The sequence below is a fragment of the Hippocampus guttulatus genome, chromosome 14, assembly GCF_054856545.1.
Source record: "Hippocampus guttulatus isolate MCC_2025c chromosome 14, RoL_Hgut_1.0, whole genome shotgun sequence".
Classification (NCBI taxonomy): Eukaryota; Metazoa; Chordata; class Actinopteri; order Syngnathiformes; family Syngnathidae; genus Hippocampus; species Hippocampus guttulatus.
In genome coordinates this window covers 16,652,331-16,673,150 of record NC_141274.1, presented here as the reverse complement: position 1 = coordinate 16,673,150, position 20,820 = coordinate 16,652,331, and the positions used below count along the sequence as shown (strand labels likewise).

General features: G+C 43.4%; 1 protein-coding gene across 3 annotated transcripts in view; it reads left to right on the top strand.

Annotated features, from left to right (window-relative positions):
* The first annotated feature begins 13,701 nt into the window (after positions 1–13,701).
* The window catches only part of cables1 (Cdk5 and Abl enzyme substrate 1), a 29,130-nt gene continuing 22,011 nt past the window's right edge, over positions 13,702–20,820 (top strand). The window contains exons 1-2 of one of the 3 annotated variants that reach the window (XM_086130092.1): positions 13,702–14,515; positions 17,618–17,713. In XM_086130092.1, coding sequence (XP_085986218.1) covers positions 13,917–14,515; positions 17,618–17,713 — 695 coding nt within the window. In that variant the 5' untranslated portion in view covers positions 13,702–13,916. The remainder of the gene's footprint in view (positions 14,516–17,617; positions 17,714–20,820) is intronic. The other 2 variants (XM_086130094.1, XM_086130095.1) reach the window with 2 other exon arrangements.

Here is a 20,820-nt window from a genome sequence, read left to right as displayed (position 1 = left end):
CAGCACTTAGAAACAGTCATCCGTGCCCTAGTTACATTTTGGCCAGACTACTGTAATGCACTTTATTTTGCAATCAGCCAGTCCTCCTTCAAGCATCTCCAGTTGGTCCGAAATGCTGCTGCTCGTCTCCTAAGTGGAGCTCGTAAGAGAGAGCACATCGCTCTAATTCTGACCTCCTTCCACTGACTCCCTGGACATTTTAGAGTTCTAGTTAAGATTCTTAATTTGTCTTTAACTCTTTGAATTTTCTTGCCCATTTTTTGTTATTGATGTATTGTTTTAACTTACTTGGTTTTTATTATTTTTACTTGAGGTTCTTTGTATTTAGCCGTGGGTGTTGTTAAAGTGCTTTATGATTAAATTTGAGTTTTTCAAGTTTTGTAGGGAAAAAAATAACCTTTCTCTTTGCAACAAATTTGCCTGGCATGTTTATTCTGAATAGACCCATCCACAAAACACCACATTTTGCAGTTTTGGTAGAATCACAGCTCTCTCTCTTGCTCTCTCCTCTCTCTTGCTTTTTTTCGAACCCAGGCTTGAAAGCCACTTTTGCTTCGCACATGAAATGTAACAGGTGTATCTATTGTGAATAGACTCACAAAAAATGAAATAAATAAAAATACAATGAAGCCATGAGTGAAAACACCTGGGACGTCTGTCTTTTTGGTTTGATGGGGCCATTTTAGGGGAATTTCCATGGGTGTCCTTCAGAATCGAGTCTATTATTAGGGTTTTGTCTTTTCTTTTGTTGTCCTCGCCCCATTTGGAGAAAGTGCTTTCCTACCTGCAGCTTTTTGCAGGTCTTATAACGAGGGGTCACAGATCTCAGATTTGTTTTTAAAAATTCAGCTTCAAACCAGTTTCACTTAACAAAAAATTGGCAGGTGTTTCTATCATGAGAAGAACCCACAAAAAGTCTCAAGAAGCCATGCTTGGAAAGACAGAGGAAAGCTGCTTTATTGTTTAGAAACACACATTTTAGGGACATTTAAAGACAAATTTGGAAAGGTCATCTCCGCTTGCTACCAAATCGGAACCACAATTGGCTCAGGACTCATGTTTTGAAAGTTCAAATCCAATTTACAACATTGGATTTGTTCCATCAGGACCCCTCCCCAACAAAATAAAAAAATGAAAAATATTTAAAAAGCTCAGCCATTTCCAAGATGTCTTTGAAAGGTGAAAATAATCTTTTAATTGCAACCCAAGTATGACGGTGTCGAGGACCTTTTTTTATTTTTACCTTCTTCCTTAATATCCCGTGGAAATTTTTTTGAAACATTTCGAACAAATCATTTGAGTGTGATAGTTTTAGATTAATTTGCTTTTTCTTGAAATAACAACAATTAACTTCAAAATCCAAATAAATGATTAGTGAAGTGACACAAGTTCACATTTTTATGCCCTTGTGTTAATTTTTAAGGTAAGAAGGGGTGAACTTATGCTTACACTTTTATGTTATAATACAGTGACTGATTACTTCTATTATCTCCATGGGAAAAACTATTTTAAATTTGATCTGCGGCGATGTGGCTCAGACTTCAAGGATTTTGCAATTTCTGTCTCGCTTGAATGAACAGTGGGTTCTTTATTTTTGCACGTGCAAAGAACAGATCGGATCAACAGATCTGATCGAATCAACAGATTCGATTTTATTTTTTATGGAAGAAATAGCCGCAAAATTGGAGGTGACGCGATTCTTTCTTTCTTTATGTCCCACGATGAATGGTGGTTCACTGCCTGTATGGCTCCGAAAGGATTTGTGATGGCGATAGTTTGACCCAGGAACAGACATTCCTCAACAACATTTTCCAACTTGGATGTTCCTCTGTAGAACAAACGCATGCTTCGGTGTGTAAGTGTACAAAGGTGACCCTTCGCTGACTCCTTCTATGTGTGCTTCTCTTAAGTGTTCACATTTTGGCTGTAAAAAGCGAGCATGACTGCCCCAACGCTAATCCTCATCTCAGGACCTGCCGTAAATTCTGCGCGGCACTCCATGCACACCTGACATGGAACCTCATCTGCTCCTCATTGGCTGCTATGTTCAAGCAGGACCTTTAACACAAAGTGAAAAAAAAACAAAAAACAAAAAAACCCACACTAAATGCCATGGCTGTTTACAAGGCCCGTCTTTAGCCGTGTGCTGGATAAAGAGAACCTTTTAACCTCCGCAGTGCTTCGGAGCAAACTTCCTCTTTCAGGATGGTGGGTGCACCGAGAGAATGAGAGGAGAAGAAGGGAGGAGAGACGACCTCCTCATGTACATTCTGTTCTGCTTTGGCTGTGATTCCCAAGGTTGTTTGTCAATGTGTGTGCGTGTCCATGTGTTTGTGTATGTGTGTGTGTTAGGTAGTGCCAGGCACTAGCGTCTCCTCTGGCTCGCTTCGTGTTGACCCGACCCTGGACTCTCCTCCCACTATATGGGCGAGGCTTGGCAGAGCAGCACGTATCCACACTCACTGATTGCCGGCATGTACGCACTCACGCACACACTTGCACACAAATAGAACAAAGAAATAAAGTAGGCGTGTGCACTTGTATTTTAGAGACACTGACAGAGAGAATATTAGGTCACGGCACAGAATATACGGTCCACAATCCAGTAAAATACAATGCTAGAGCTGGAGCTTTACAAGATACGTGAAGGAATACATACTTTCCATTTTTGCTAATATTCATTCGAGATAGGGATTCTTTCATGACTTATGGATTTATTCTCTTGGCGATTATGTTAACTAAAGGGCGGCCCGGTAGTCGACTGGTTAGCATGTCGGCCTCACAGTGCAGGGGTGCAGGTTCGATTCTGGCTCCGTTTTTCCTGTGTGGGGTTTGCATGTTTTCCCCGTGCCTGGGTGGGTTTTCTCTGGGTACTCCGGTTTCCTCCCACATTCCAAAAATATGCATGGCAAGCTGATTTAGCACTCGAAATTGTGCCCGGGTGTGAATGTGAGCGCGGATGGTTGCTCGTCTCCGTGTACCCTGCTATTGGCTGGTAACTAGTTCAGGGTGTGCTCCGCCTACTGCCCGATGACAGCTGGGATAGGCTCCAGCACGCCCGTGACCCTTGCGAGGATAAGTGGATTAGAAAATTCATGAATGGATGGAAGGATGTTAACTTCAGAGGGTACCAGGCATCTATTCAGAGTAATGTTTTGTCAAGGAGTACCGGAGTCCAGTGTGTCAGGCAATACAAAGCACGTGAACAGTTCACTCACGAGCGGCTGATTACAGGTTACGTTCAGAAATGAATGTGAAAGGAGCATGCTCTGCCACTAGCAGCTCACGAGGATGACGAAATGTCCACTTCATAACTCTGTTCAGTTTTTCTTTTTAATTTAAAATGGCTTACCTCAACCAGAGTCCCACATCGCAATGTAGCCAAAGGTACAATCCGGGTGGAATAATACACCTTTTGGCACTTTAAAGGCTTGTTGTGGAAAGCGAAAGCTAGTTGCCATGACTACCGTACTTTTTTTTTTCTTCTAAATGAAAGACGAGTAGGAAGTACGGAAGTAGAAAAACGGTAGTCATGGCATTTAGTTTATAGTTTCCACAAGTAGGATTTATTTATCATTTAGCTTTTTAAAAGTAAATTTGATTCAGCGGGGTGAGGGTCATAATGGAACATGCCCCAACAAAAAACAAAAACAAAAAAAGAAGCTGTACTTTGCGAGAATTCACCTATCATGGGCAGGCCTGAGGATTTCAACAATTAACAGAAACCATTTTTCGGTTCCGTTGGATTACCCAATGGGAAACCACGGTAATTAATTTTGGGTTCCGTAAATGTTCATCGTGGGAACCCATTTTTGGCCGATATGCATAATCAAGAATTCTGATACTCAAAAGTATAATATTTAGAGGGTAAATGTTTGAAAACTATACATTAACAATGAACATTACATCAGCAGCTGTGTACTCCAGGTTTATTCAATAAAATAAATGGATCAAAATATGTTGTTAACACTTTTATTGTACTCATATGGCATCATGAATACAGCACACCACAAAAGTATTTTTTTCCAGTCTCACACTGCAAAGACTAATTTACTGGTAATCATTAATATATCAATTATTATGAAATATTATGGCCATCTGTAACACAATACTTCAGTCCTGGCTATACAGTATATCATGGGCCACAAGTAAACCTGACACTGTTAACATGATTATGTGCATGCACTATTTATGTAAATAACCCTGGAGAACCCCCGGGGTCAAATTTGGCCCCTATAAATTCTGCTACTCAAATGCTACCCTTAAATCCCAAAGGGTCAGATTTGGCCCGAATCCTAAATTAGGATTAAAGCATTGAATATTTGAAAAAAACATTTGCATTTGCATTTTGGTGTTCAGTGAACATATAGCAGTCATTTAATGTATAATTTATCATTTTCAAAGAAGAAAAAGGTTCTTGGGTTCTCCAGGGATAAACATAATATCAATGGCCACTGACCCCCTTTATTGATACAAAAGCATGTAATAGGAATTGAATGATTAAAATCATGTGATGAATCTTTTTTTAAAAGAAAAAGACCCTTTTACGGTAAATAGTCTTATCGTATTGATATGGCTTGACGTCCTCTTTGCAACCCCAAGACGACACACTGTGAAATCTACCATCAATTTGACCAAAGAATCGAACACACGTCATTGTTAGTTCTACCGACAGTTAACATTAGTATTACTACACCTTGTGACGAATGTTTTAGTCATCAAGTTACCATGCCTACAACTAGTAAATTATAGAAAACCTCAGACTGTTTCATCATCTTTTTCATAGCGATTAAACTTTAGATCTAATGACCAACTTCAATACTTGCCTCGGAATCGTCCTTCCGTCGAATCTCTCTTTCGTGTTTTGTGCATACTGTACGTCCTACGTGAACTTAGTGATACGCCCTTCTTCGGATGATTTGAATGAAAAATCCGACTGGCATTCCCATTTCATAAATGTCGTAATACACCATTCTGTTTTGTTTTTTTCGCCGCCATCTCACTACGTCATCCGCGCGCTTTCTCAGCGTGCAGACTAAACTAGCAACCCGCACGCGCACATAATGTTATCTGTTCCGCTCCCCACCACAGAAAAACCCCTCACGAAAGTAGATTAGAAGAAAAACACTCACACACCACACCACAAATACACATACAGGCACAGTGATATCGCATTGATCACACAGGAGAGATTCGATCGCGTACAGTCAACCAGTACGCGGTGATTTTTATGGGAAACGATTTTTCGGGAGCGTAAAAATGATCCCACAGAAACGACACGCGACCGGAAACGATCGTTACCGTGAAATCATCAGGCCTGATGGGGTATCACGGAACGTAGAATGAGGGAACACTGCATAGTCACACATTTTCATCCCAATCGCAATGCATAAAGACATTCTCAAGTATCGATACTTAGTATCAGCGAGTACCGGTCCGTCGCTCGCTTCCTATCCGTCAACACTTGCACACGAAGTGAGACAAATATTCCCACGTGCAATCGATGCGTCGGGCATGCCAAGGTACATTCCAGGGAGTGTGTTACCCTGATTTAAGGCTGTCCTGTCCAAGGCTGCCCCTACCTCCCCTCTCTGTTTTTGTGTGTGTGAACGAGCCCACGTGATCCCGCTCGCAGCAGCGCCTGATCCTGAGACGATCTCAGCTCCTCATCTCGTTTCACCTACTCGCTTCTAAATGAATATAAATGATTGTTTTCCTTGTGTGACTGCATGAGCCAAAAGACCGGAAAGGGCAGCAAGAGTAAGCAGCAGCAACAACGGCAACTCAAAAAGGGAAAGATTTTGGGGTGGGGGGGGGGGGGGGGTGAACATGGAGACAAGAACAATTAAGAGTAAAATGAGACGCTTCTAGTTCCATGTGAACAGTCGCAGTGTTGCCTAGATGAAGTCGTCATTGTGATAATGAAACAAGCCCACATTCCTGTGCTTAAAAACATTACAAAGTGACAAATGAGGAAGGAGGGCAGAGGGCAAAGCCGCGGGAACAAATCACAACGTGTCACAAGCCGAGTCCAGCACAAGCACTTTGCGTTGGCCGTCTTACTAGAGAGGAAATGGAAATAATGCAAGTTGGAGACTGGTAGATGATGCAGATGGAAAGCATCTGCCTGCTTGCCACACGCTGTCGAAAGCTGGGGACCATAAATGAGCATTTTTCATCGGTATCCTGGCCTGTGTTAAGAGTCCACAACGGCAAATGCTGATCCGGTTTCATGTTTCCAATGACAAATCTTGATCTGCGTGTTCATGGACTGGGAAACAGATTGCCGGTCGAGCAAGGTAAAAATCGACTCATAATCAGGTCAATTTGCCTACCTTCTCATCAAACTGAGCCAAGGTCTGATTTTCAAAGATTATCCAGAGTGATTCATCTGTGGCGCGTGGGGGTGTTTGGTTGGATCTTTCGCCCCCCTGGTTTGCTCGGAAAGCCGTATGGGCGTACAAGAGTAAATGTAAAACCCGTTCAGGTTGACGCATACAGTGTAGAATGAAATTTGTTGAGAAGGTCATTCTATGGACCTGTCATTCAAAACAAAGCAAAATCTTTTTCGCAAACAACGCTTCAGTGAGCAATCCAAGTTGTCCAAGGAAATACACACAACTTAAACATCCATCTATCCATTAGCCGAGCCTTCTTATCCTCACGAGGGTCGCGGGCGTCCAGGAGCCTGTCCTGACTGTCTTCGGACAGGAGGCGGTGTACGCCCTGAACTGGTTGCCAGCCAGTCATAGGGCACAGATACACAAACAACCAATCACGATCGATCGATAGATATATCCAATTAAGGTGCATGGAGGGCTTAGAGCCCTGGTTTTTGGTGCGACCTTGCTCCCTCAGTCTAAGGACCTCAGCTGACCCCGCCGGTTAGCCTTTGTTTAGCAGACGCCTCGGCCCCCTTTAATCTCGTCTCGAGATAAATCCTTTGATGGGCCTGGTCCGACTCACTTGAAAGTACGGCCCGGGCCATCTCCATAGATCAACATAATACGGCACGTTTGATGTCAGAGGTGGAAGGAGATGGGGAGGGAGGAGGGAGAGGGGGGGCTGACGATGACACGCGGGTGGGCCCTCGCTCTGGCTCCCAGTAACAGGGTCATCAATCCAAAGAAGGCCACCTGCCCTCTTGACCACCAAGACCCAACACTCCGTCAGCAGGATGACCTCGTCTGTCTGCGTCCAGACGCCCAGACGATGACACATTTTTTATTCTCATTTAAGAGGAGCCATACGGACAGTATCGCATCATGGTGTTACCTGGAGAAACAGGCAAAGTGAGACAGAGTCCCCGATGCCAATAGCCAAAAACCGCAGTAATTGACGCCTGATGACAAAGTTTTGTAATTGCCTATATCCATCCATCCATCCATTTTCCCATCCGCTTTATCCTCATAAGGGTCGCGGGCAAGCTGGAGCCTATCCCAGCTGTCTTCGAGCAGTATGCGGGGGACACCCTGGTTGGCAGCCAATCACAATCACACCTAGGGACAATTGAGTGTTCCAATAGCCTACCATGCATGTTTTTGGAATGTGGGAGGAAACCGGAGTACCCAGAGAAAACCCACACAGGCACGGGGAGAACATGCAAACCCCACACAGGGAGGCCGGAGCTGGAATTGAACCTGGTACCTCTGCACTGTAAGGCCGACATGCTAACCAGTTTTCCGCCGTGTCGCCTAATTGCATCTGGAATACACAAAATAGCAGTGAATCAATTATTTCTCTTAGACGAGGCAATGGCCTGACTGAATGAAGCTCCTCCGTTTTGTGTGTGGGTGTGTGTGTGTGCGTGTGTGTGTGTGTGAGACACTCCTATAATGAGCGTAGTTGGAACGCGGACTTCTATAGATCAGAGTGTAACAGAGACTTTTGACCTTTTTTACTTTTGCACTTTTTACTCTAAAACTGGCATCTGGGTATTAACTTTTGGTTTAAAAAACGGATTATTTGAAGTGCAAAAACAACAGCAAACATCACTTGGAATCCAATACCTAAAAACAAATGTACAAAAAGAACATATTAAATGCTTCAAGAAATCAAACGTCAATCAAGTACTTAGATATTGATGGAACTAAACTGAGGTATCAAACCAAGGTGACAAATTGGTTTCATAATAAGTCTAAAGTGAAACAAATGGGTCTCTTTAAACTTTAATCATAACATTGCAATGCAAGCAAGCAGGTTGCAGCAGCATCTACAAAATGAAGAGGAGCACAGTCACAATGTTGCGATGGTCTTTTCAAAGACTCGCAGACTAATTCGTCTGTGTTCCGATTGCCACAACAACAATCTTTCCTCGTCCGGTGAACTGGTTCAAAACTTTGCTCTTCAGTAATCACAAATGCAACTTCATTTGCTGGTTAATACAAGCGCCAACAGCTGTGTAGACATTTTTCAACGCAAATGAGGGCTCATGATGAAAAAAATTTCAAATTACACAGTTTTGTGAAAGGAAACACGCTGTAATAAATACAATGGTTACTTACGAACATCTCTTCATAAGAAATTTTCAAGTTACGAAACGCCTCAACAGGAAAATATTGCCTCTTGTTACGAAAGAAATGTCAAGATACGAAAGGTAAAAATACAGTATGGGCTGCTAGTAGCAGCTCTGAATTTCCTGAACGCAACATACAATAGCTGAAAAGAATAGCTGCTCTGCCATTGGCTATTACCTCACATCTTCCTGGCATCCCATTGGCTAATAGGGACCTCTACCGTATGTGTCCATGTGTGTAGATAGATAAATGGATCGATCTGTGTCTATGCGGCATCTTCTTCATTCGCCCCTCGGGCCATGAGACGTTCCGATAGTTTTACGTGAACGTGAATCACCCAGAAAAAGTGTTCACCAGTCGGGCGATTGCTCACTATGCTGATGTTTGCCTTGGACATTTTCGAAGGATTGTTAAAAGCCCACAAAAGCAAAAGTCCTTGGATCAGGTTTTTACAAAACGCCAGGCAAAATCCACTTCTGAGAGAGAACATGAACTAAAGAGAGCAGCAAACGATGAGGACGCAGTTAAGTTAAATGACCATCATTTTTATTCTATTCTTTGTTTTCTACATTATGAACAACTCTCATTTATTGTGCAATAATCTTATTGTAACATGTATTTGTTGCATATTTTGATGCATTTTTAAATTTTTGAAAACATGTCTGAATTTTGGGGGGTTTGGAACGGATTAGGGCAGTTACAAGGAAAACGCGTCTCTACTTACAAAATTTTCACGTGAAGAAATTTCTTCCAGAACCAATTAATTTCAAAAGTAGAGGTACCACTGGAGCAACATTTTACTGGAAGTCTCTTACCTGAAGTGGCGTGCATTCTCATTCCTCCGTGAGAGCCCTCAGGAATAAGATGGATGGATATTTTCCTTTTCCCATCTCCTGGCATGTACTGTTTCTTTACAAAGCAACATCGCCAACTAGAGGCCTGGCATGCTCATTACAGCCACCATCTCATTATGCATAAGGCCCATTGGAATTTACAGGGAATTTGAGGAGCAGCCATGCAGCTATAAAAAGGGCATGGCGACTCACTTTAAACACAGAATCATTTCCACATCAACTTCACACGATCATTTGTCAGTGCGCCAATTGTGAAAGGGGATGATCCTTGCCACCGACTGTATAAGTGTCATTTAGATTCCTCTGATAAGATCTCCAACCCCCCCCCCCCCCCCCCCCACACACACACATACACACACATCTACCTCTGCCTCCCCCGACTCCATTAGGACAAGCCCCACACGCTGGCTCTTATCTAAAGCCTTCATCAGAGCAAGGCCGCTAATGCTGATAGATTTGAACCTGCGGTAGGGAATATGCCAAAGTTCAATGACACAAATTAGAGCATTAGCATGATGAGGATGACAATTGTTTGTGTGTGGGAGTCCTACCAAGGCGAGTGACAGCATCACCCTAAAATAGGAAGACAGGCATTTTAATTGCCGTACCCTGCAGTGGCTCAAGCTGGCGCCGAGTTGTTTTTTCTTTTTTAATAGTTTGATCCTCCCATAAAGCTAAACAAGGCAACCAAAATATTTGGATCAGGTCTCAGTGGGATGCAGTGCAGCTTTACACCGCTGCATATTACAGTCGCAATAATAATACTGCTCAGTTGTCAAAAGGGATGGCTTCATGTATTCCTCCATGCATTTTTGACGCCGCTTCTAAAAATGTCTTTTTTTTTAGCACTTCACATTTTTTTTATTTTTAGGGCTTTTAAATGCAACTAATAAAAGCGTGTGCAATACGGATTTTAGCATACAATATAAGTTATAACTATGACGTTAGAGAAAGAAATTCCAACTGTGGCTGAACCTAACCCATAATTCTAAAATATTACTAAATATATAATGATATTAGAGATATTATCGTGATTACGGGACTATGAAAACAAGATGCAGCATTTCCACTTGAAAAATGTTGGAAAACTGTGTCAACCAGTGCAATAATTAAAAAGGAGCACTGTGTTCTTGAGGGATGCACAATTCTAGATGCAGGTTTGATTAGATTAAATGAGACTTTATTAGCATTTGCAGGCATACCGAGTGATGTTGGCAGTTCCTTCTGTAGGGTCAACTTTGACTTTCATTGCACTTTATCTCTCTATGAATCATTACAGGAGCGTTATGTCCCTTCCTTCTATTCAGTGGAGACACAGGTAACACGAGTGCCCAGAAATGTGTTTATTATGTTAGAATGTAACTAGTATAATGTCAAAAGGCTGTTTGCAACTTTCCTGACGTGGTGATTTTTATTGTACTAAATTTTCCTTCATTTGTGCAGCCTCCAAATGATGACAGGCATTCGAGAAAAAATGTGAATTTCTAACGCATCTAATTGCTTCAATGAACTGCGAAATTCACATTTTTCGAGAATGAACTATTGACTTCTTTCGATGTGCTGGAGGCGAGCCCAACTGACTCGGGTGAAAGGCAGCGTACACCCTGAACTGGTCGTACCGAAAGACAAACAAACATTCACTCTCACACAAAACATAAAATCAATGAAAGTCTCCAATGTGCTTCTGTCATTTTCCTCTGATACGATATGATATAATAGACATTATATCTCCGGTTACTTGATGTGTGAGCATTGGTTCCTATATACTCCCAAGGGGCCATTCGGGAACAGTGAGTCGTGCTAGCTGGCTGTTTTATGTCTTTTCATCGTTTTGCAAGTGGCATACTTTAAGTATCATGCGCAGCAAGCTTCACAATGAGCTGCTCGAGTAGGAAGCTCGGCACAAACACAGGAAGCTGAGTGTTTCTCCTGCGCTCGGACGCTCACGTCAACTTTTTGACATCCCTTGCTGCGGTGTGCTGAAATCGTGTTTTACAGTGTGAAAGCATTCACGACAGAGAGGAAATGACCATAACGTTGTTGAAATGGAAACTCGCCATGTCTTTTCGGCATGTACCAGTTGCGTGCGAGTGTTGTAACGTTGGGCAACAGCAGCACCTACTGGTCAAAATCGTTGGTGCTCCAAGTTGAAAAGAGGCCACATGGCATGGGGGGCGGGGGGTTAAGTAGTTGAAATATGAAGTGTGCAGAAAACGCTAATCTGTCGCCATTCGATACAAATGTATATATCTTACATTTGTATGAGGTTAGAGCAGGGGTAGGGAACTCCAGTTCCTCGAGAGCCATATCCTGCCTTTTTTAGATCCCTCTCTACTTCAATACACCTGGTTCAAACGCAGCTCATCAGCAAGCCCTGTAGAGGCCTGAAATAATCATGAACAATTGAATCAGGTGTGTTGGAGTAGGGAGGGATCTAAAACGGGCAGGATATGGATCTCGAGGAACCAGAGTTCCCTACCCCTGAATAAGAGGTAGAGTAGAGGAAGGCGAAAAATACGCTGGACTCAAATTGAATTTTCTTTTAGGCTGAAAATAAAATACAAAGACCTTCGACAAAACCCTTAAAAAAATCGAATCAACAATATTGTAGGCGACGGATGAGAACTGAGTAGTACTCAGTGAGTACTACTCAACGACACCTGCCTTTCAATGAATGATATGCTGTGTCCATATTTGATATAAAAAAAAAATCCCATGTCATGTCTGGGGCTCCGTAGATGTTTGTGGTCGTGCATTTACTCTCCGATTTCCTTCGTCCTCTATGGGAGCTAACGAATTATCTTTGTGTAAAATAAGACAATAGTGGATACACAATTAAAAAAAACAACATTAACAATTTGGCACCTTTCCTGATAGGCTGCGAATCCAACCCTAAATATGCAGTCATTTCTAAACTTCAAGAGTGCTGGAACCCAATTTGAAGTCCACCGATACCCACCAAAACCATAAATCATAGCTCAGAACAGGACCAGGATCAGAGATTCCCAAATATTGCAGTTTTCTTATATCGTGTTACACACATAACGCATTTAGAAAGCAGCACAAATTTTTTTGCAAATGAATGGTCCCTACTTAAATTTTATTTCTCAGGGCAGAAAAGTAAATGAATGAGTTATACAGAGTAATCCCTCGTTTATCGCGGTTAATGGGGACCAAAACCACCCGCGATAAACGAAAATCCGCTAAGTGGCAACCAATAAACATATAAATTTTGTTTGTTTTTTTAAGTCCACAAAAAGTCCGCAAACGTTCCGCGAGAAGCTGCAAAACAACAGCGAGTCACATAGAGCAACATATACAGAACTGTACTCCATGTATATGGAAAAAAATATATATTTTTAATGAATATGTTTGAAAAAATCCGCGATGCACTGAAGCCACGATAAACGAGCCGCGAAATAGCGAGGGATTACTGTAATCGACTGTTTTTATTTTTTAAAGTTGGCTAAATTATAAAGAAGAAATCAGTAAACATGAATGGAATACAAGTACCCGGTAAGTTAATTAAATTAAAATTAACAATCAAATCATTTTTTAATTGTGATCAATTACTTGAGCATTGTACAACACAAAACCCGACGTGTTAATCATCAGTTATTGAAATGGAGATGTTGATGATATGGCAATAGATCGTACACCGAGTGTATTTGGGTTTACATACGGAAGCTAGTCCCCCACCATCACCCCCTCCCTCATACATTCCCTTGTTTCACCGTCTTCATTGTTTATGTCATGTGACCTGTTGTAACTGTCATATGCTTGTGCAGGAGTTTTTTGCCTCACTCAAATTATCCTCAAATGAGGGTAGTTCGAGCGTGGGTTTTTTTTTCTCCCCCTGTCCCTCCCTTGTTTCTGACTTTTGGGTTGAGTGAACGCTGGCGCGTTTTGGCTGCCGCTGCTCAACCCGTATTATTTTGTGTTTTTTGTTATTGTAAAGTGTCCTTGGGTGTCTTGAAAGGCGCTTATAAATAAAATCTATTATTATTATTATTATTATTAATGACAACTTTCCAAATGACAGTGCGACTGTCAAAGAAACAAACGCTGCTCACTTGTACCACCAGAGGACGTCCTTTGACATGTTTACTGAGCCGCCATTATGACGCCATCTCCTTCCGACCACCAGGGGACGGGATTGCACTGCACACAACTTAATTTCCTTTACTCATTGGCCATTGGGCTGCACGTTCACAAGTCGTCTGCTCACAGTCGTACCTTTTGTAACAACCTGTGCCACTCAACAGTTAACACTCGTGTTGCGCGTCGACTTGCTCTTGAACAGCCAGAAAAAGGGTGGAGGAAAAAAGAGGGCGCCTGATTGGTCCAGACGCACCCCTTGCCAACAGTATCTGCTGTAACCACGTGACCTGGCTGTTTTCAACCCACTTCCACGCGTGCAGTTAAAAAGACGGACAGTGTACGTCGGCGTTATGTACACCCACCCAAGTACTGAATATTTGAAGGCACGCTTCGATGCATCGTAGGTGAGGAGAGAGAGGTGGTGGAGGAGGCGGGAGGGCGAAGCATGGCGACGGCCGCGAGTAGCAGCAGCAACAGCGGCCCCTCCACGGCCACGGCCACGCTTCTTCACGGCCACCGCATCAACAACTCGCAGACGCGGAAACGCATCGACCCGAGGCGGAGGCAAGCGGCGCTCTCCTTCCTCAACAACATCTCCCTGGATGGGCGACCTGTGCAGGGCGAGCGCCAGGAGGCGGAGGACGTCGTCGAGGAACGAGAGTCTGAAGTCCGGAGTTGCGTGATGGAACGAGGCGCCTCTACCTCCACCTTTGACGCCTCCTCCTCCTCGACTGCCGCTCTTGCAGCTGCCGCGACCGCCTTAGCCAACCAGGCTCTCGTGGCCAGCAGCCGAAGCACCTCGGTGGCTTCGGCTGCATCCGCCGCTTCAGAGCCCGGCGATGGTGAACCCTTTACTCCGGCGTTCGCTGCTCCGGCGGGCACGTACGGCTCCCCTCTCTCGGCTCTAGCCGCCTCGGCCCGGGGGAGACTGCAGACGTACACTCCGGGGGTGCCGCCCGTGGCGTACTCCAGACAAGGATCCCAGAACTACTGCCTGGAGGGCGGACCGATCGCCAACTCTGCCATGGAGCTGCAGCGGTCGAGGTAAACTACATCCGTCCGCGCACGCTCTCTGGCACGCTAGACAACTTTTGGCCTGATCATATCCTTGAACGTGGAAGTTATATTTGGACCCCCGCATGCTCGCGGTTCAGCTTTCGCCGATTCACCTACTTGCGGATTTTAAGTAGAAATGTATTCATCATCGTGCTTTGTGCAAATAGCATGTTGGAGGTATGTCAGTGTGTTAAAAAATAATTTTGGGGGTTTGAGGGTTTTTGTTGTTTCCCCAATGCATTTCAATGGGCGTCAGCGTCAGTAATGGGCGGATTTTCGCTACTAGTGGGCCGTCCCTGCAAGGCTCGACTGTTCAGTGGTTCCTTGAGGTGTGAGTTTCATTTATTCCACTACACATCAAGTTTCCCCCTTTAAATGAAATATAATACTTTTCAAGCCCACTCAAATAAATTTTTGGGGGCTTGTGCTTTCAATAGCAAAATATGGCACTGTGTCAGATGTAGACATTGATAGAACAACTTACAAAATCAACTAGTTTTATAAAGTGTAATTCTTCCATGTTGGGACTAGCTGAAAGTCACAACGACTACGGTGGACGTGTTATGCAATTGTTGTGTATTGACGCTTGCTACTGCTTTCCTAAATCCCTGTTTATTTACAGCAGGGATAGGTAGTTCTGGTTCCTCGAGAGCCATATCCTGCCTGTTCTAGACCCCTCCCTACTCCAACACACCTGATTCAATTGTTCATGATCATTTCAGGCCTCTACAGAGCTTGCTGGTGAGCAGAAACACGCCCTCACCCAAAATACGATGGATTTTTATTTATTTTTTGGGGCATTATTATGTAAATCATGAGCATTTGCATGGGGTAGTGATGGGTCCATGAGGCGTCATGAAGCGTGTTGACACAATGACACACTCTATTGGTACTGTGTTGATACTGTGTCACTGACCACTGACACCTGCTGGACTTTCAAAATCGCTTGACAGACTGAACGGAGTGATTTGATGACGAAGTGTATCCAATATCATTGACATCTATGCATTCATATTGTATTATTCATTATGTTTGAATAATGTGAAAATTATGTGAATGAGGATGCTTGTGGGCTTTGTCTTCAAAAAATCTTTATTCAGAAAAATAAGTTGAATTTGAGTCTGTTGCGTTTCTTGCATGCTATTTCCCCGACTGTGGAGAACACAGCTCACATGGCACTAATGATGCCAGCGTACAGAGGAACTCCTTTGCGAGGTGGGAGGGGTTTGGAAAAGTAGTGTGTTGGTTCTTCCAATATAACAGCGGGTCTTGACTGCGTGCAACATTCCCCTCTGCCAGGTATCGCTGGACCTCAGATATAGCATCTGCTGTTGCACTTCTTCCTAGTCTCCCTACCTCATCAACCAAATGTTGCCACAGGTCATCTAAAAAACTAAACCTAACAAAATTGGCATTTAATAATGATGAGTAACATGCCAGATGTAGTTGCAGAGGTGCCTTTGTTGGTATATGATATTTCTGTATGTCAAATTCGACATTTCACCTGCAATCAAATATGTGAACAGTAAACTAAGAGTTACCTTGAAATTAATTTGAATTACAATGGAACAAGATATGTCAATAATCTGAAAGGCACTTGGTGAGACAAGGAGATTTGAATAAATAGTTTATTCTCCAAAAGGAGATCAAAATGGTACCACACGGTGGACAATTTGCGTTTCCCCGGGAGCTGCTCCATAATATATATGCACGTACTACGACAAGCGAGTGAGGGTGAGGTCTGGCTTGTTTCGGCAGGCGGCATCGCGTCATTCAATGCACTTCCTTATAAACACAGTTTGGCGGGCTTTTGCGGCGTCGACGCCTCCTGGACTGAGTCGACGCAGTTCATGTATTGGTCTCATGATCGTCTTGAAACAGTACGCGCACCGACGCAGGGATTGCTCTGTGAGCTCGGCACGTGCGTCGACACATCGGTGTTGCAGGACCCATCACTAGTATGGGGAATCTGCATTCCCTTGTGGGAGACGTTATAAGGTGTCTTTTAGTATTTTGCTAGTAAATGCTGGAGGAAGAAGTTTTCGATATGTCAACTAAGCCTGACATCTTTGTCTTAAAGTCTTGTGTGTTAGATGGCGGACATGAGGTATGCTGGTTGTAGAACATGTCTTGTTTGTGTCAGGGGTGCATGAGCATGTTCTTGCTTTGGAGATGGGGGGTTGGGAGGGTCTAAAGGAGCGTCTTGTACAGTGTGCCATTCAAGCTAGGACCGCCACTGCTGTTCACTCTTTCTTGATTGCTACTCTGTTTTTTAACAGCTGCTAGCGCCCAAGATGCTAGCAGTCAGAGGTTATCAGCTAGCCCATTTCACTGTAAGTAGTGCCAAATATCAATATGTAATGTTCATTGGCAAAGTGGAGTGCTCATTTTGTGCGAGACACATTAGCCACCATGCTATTAGTCATGAGCATCAGCATCAACTTGTCAATGTGGTTGCAATGTCATTTCATTGCCCATACTATATCATGTAGTGACACCATTTCCCTGCAGCTCCGTGAAGTCCTTTTCTTTTCGTGTGGTTATTAGTACATTCTTAATCTTGGCCATCACAGGTGCCCTTCTAAAACCCAATATTTGCTGACATCAGCAAGGTCATGTTTCACCAAGCAGCCTGGCCCCTTTTTGTTTTGTGGTTATCATCACCCTTCTACTTTTGTTACACTTAAAAAAAAATAACAAAAAACTTTTTTTTAAATTAATGCGAAGTTTTGGAATGCATTTGACTTTGGAGGTATCCTTTTTCACTTCAATTACAATGGTCAACAAATTCGGATGTGTTTTTGAATCAGGTGAACGTTTCCAGCCGACCTTTTTTCTGCACTAAATCCCAAACTGCCAGAGTATTATTTTCTCAAACACATGAGGTTTTCTTAATAATAAATACATGACATGTCAAAGATACATTCCGGGACACTTGAAGCCATCTTCTATTAAAATTTACTGTTGACCAGTATTCTTTGAAGTTCGAAACCTGACACACACCTGGTGCCTCCTCCATTTAAAAGCAATGTAACCTCCCAGCATCTTCTCCTTATGGATGTCTCTTCTTGAGTTCCCTTTTGTTGACAGGTGGCGGGTCACCTGTCACCAACAGTTGTGTGCTGCTCCTCAGTGGCGGAACCTTCTGCTGCAATGCCCTCTTGAAGACCATGTGGAACGGACAAAGTGAGCCCCTGTAAAGCATTTTTACTCATGGAGGTGGCCCTTCGTACACTACACTGTGTGTTTGTGGCGCATGCAGGGCTGCCCTTTCCCAATGTGCTGTCCCTTGGTGAGATTTAAAAAAAAAAAAAATTTTTTTGGAGGCGCCGCCCCTCCATCGGCGCTACCTCCGTGTCAAGTCAAACAGATTTCTGGGGCCATTAGCATATTGCCTAAGGGGCTTTGGACTTTCACCACACAGAGTGTAACAATATCCATATGAATAGCGCTAGCAAATTGCATCATGTCGTTGGTAAAGTTAGTGCTACACAATGTACAGTAACCTATGGAGTGCATCAATTCAATAGAGCCACGTTATGCATACTGTTGATCAGTGGCAGATGCTGGTCTGTCAAAGAGGGGAAGCTCAATTTTGGCCGACATCATAAAATGTGTCCGTTTATTTATACGTGAATTCTACTCTCCGTTCCTTTTCAAGAAAATGATCAGTGACCCTGTCATACCAACAACAAGCGTCTTTTCCGGGGACTTAATTTGTGTCTTACAACTACAGGAACTACAATAAAACCCACCAGAAATAAAAGATTAATTTGTCGCTAATTGTTTACAACAAAGAGTGTCGCTAAGATGGTTAGAAGTCTCCAGCTCAACTCAAAACAGAATGCGAATTGAAAGATTGCTCACACGGATGCCTACACTAAAAGGTCGGTGATTGGCTCATTTCGATGTCAATCAAACTGGCACACAGACTCAGACAGATCATCCAATCTGATGCAGAAAAGCCTGGCGTCCGGTACCCTCCCGCTGCCATCCAGTCCCAGAGACGCCGAGAGTCCGTGGGCGGGACAAAAACCAGCTTGTATCCAATGACTCGTCTCCGTTAAACGCATTGGGACAACTTACCCTGAACTCTCGAGACGCTCGGCGTCCGGGCAGTTGACGCTCTGCGGAAGCTCAGCGTCCACCGTTTAAAGCACAGCGAAGCTGCGGGAATGAATGAGAAGGGAGTCGCGTCGTAACCAGTAAGAAGAAGCTGATTCAGAACAAAAGTTGACCACGTTGTAGCGCATATTTAGTCAATGACATGTACACACAATGAAATTTACATTCATATATTTGATCACTTATTCTTTGACATTTTAGGGGAAGCCGAGCTTCCCTTGCAGTCCGAGAGCAATCGCCACTGCTGTAGATATCTGCACAGTGCTGGTTTGTCTTCCATTGGACCAGCTGCTAGTAGAGATGTGTCCAGAGGTGCCAGACTCTCTTTCTCTCTTTTTTTTTCCCCTTCCACTTCCTTTCTCAGGGGCCCCACAGACACACTTTCCCTTCAGACTTGTTCTTGGCCTCTGGCCTCACTTCCATCCAGTCAGTCACAGAACGACTGCCGCAACTACTAGAATAGATGAGGAGCACAAAATGCAAGAGTCAAATGGTTGTCACACCTCTTTGTATCGGCTCGTTCAGGTGTCATCTTGACGCTGCGTTATTGTGTTTTTAAAAGACACGGGGCCTTAAACCAAATCAATTGTAGTTAAAAATGTGGCTATGAGGTGTGATGGCGCAGTGCTGCGGTCAGGCTTGGCATCATCAGCAGATTACATAAGAACACTCCAGGATGCTTTTGTTGGAGGAAAAAAATTGTACACGGGGACCTCTAATGTAAAAAAAAGCCACTCCTGGTTGAAACAATACTTCCCTTCGTAAATAAAGGAAACCATTCCTCCTTGGGGTTACGTGCAACAGGGGATGATAATCGATTGATCCAGACAGTAGATTACCCTTTTAGTGCATTATTTATTTGCAGTGCCACGGGGCAGTGCTTAGTTGAAAAGAGGACGAACGGAGAGAAATGAGGGAATGACTGAAGACACGAATGGCAATGGCTATGGATGTTGAATACAGTACCACTTTTTATTTCAGACTGATTCCTGTACCAGTATTCACTGTTTGAGTACTCACCGATACCGCTAGCACTTTTGATGCATAACATTTCATTTGACACAGTGACAAAAACGTGGACAAAGACTTTACCTTCTGACTCTGATGATGATTCGCCGATGTGTCTCTTGCACCAACGACTGTCAAGGAGAACACAATGTCATATTTTTACTTATTTTGTCTCTAGTATCGTGTCTGCGCTATCAGCAGCCCGTAGAGGACCTGATACCTTAAAATATATATCAGCCCGATACTGATACCTGGTATCGGTACTTGCCCAGCTCTAGTGATGACGACACCTTGTGCGACCTGGTTGGGGGGCAAACAAGGAAAAACCCGCGTTCAAAAACGATAATGAAAGACACCACTTGTTGGAACCCAGTGAAGGAAACTGGGGATTAACAACGAGAGCAAAACAGCAAAGAAAGACGACCCAAATTTCTTTTGCAATGTGTTTGGGAGTCTGCGGCATAAAGAAAGGACAAAAGAGAGCCCAAAAGACAACAACACCTGTTCAGTGGCAAAGAGAGAGAGAAAAAAAAGAGAAAATGGAGCTCAAAAAGCAATAACAGAGGACAGGACATGTTGGAGGATCCGGGGATAAACATGGAGAATAGAGAGCACAAAATTCAATGACAGAAGATGACACTTGTTGGAACCTGATTGGGTAACATGAAAATAAAATCTGTTGCTCCATCCTTGGGATAGAAAAGCAGAAAAAAAGAGTGCAAGAAGCAATAAAAGATAACTCCAGTGCTGAACTTGGTTGGGGAACGTGCAGACGAACAAGAAAACCAATAGGATTGAAACCTAAAAAAGTTATTTTTTTTAGATGCGTGTCGAAGTATGACACCCTTCTGTTTCAGATGGACTTCAGTAGCCTTCCCCTTTATGTATTTTATTTTTGTGAGGCAGGTTGATGTATGGCTTTATGGGAATAGAGGGATGGGGGGGACTTTATTTTTTGTTTTTTTTAACTGTTAAACCTACTTCTTTGTGTGCGTGTGTGCGTGTGTGTGTCTGTGTCTAGTCTACACATACACACAATCCCTGTAGGAACGTATAGGAGGAAGTGGCATTAATGTCAGACTGGATAAGTGAACGAGTGTGCCGCAGCAGTGTTATTGTTTCAAAGGTATTTGGCGTGAAGTGCACATCCCGCAGCCTGC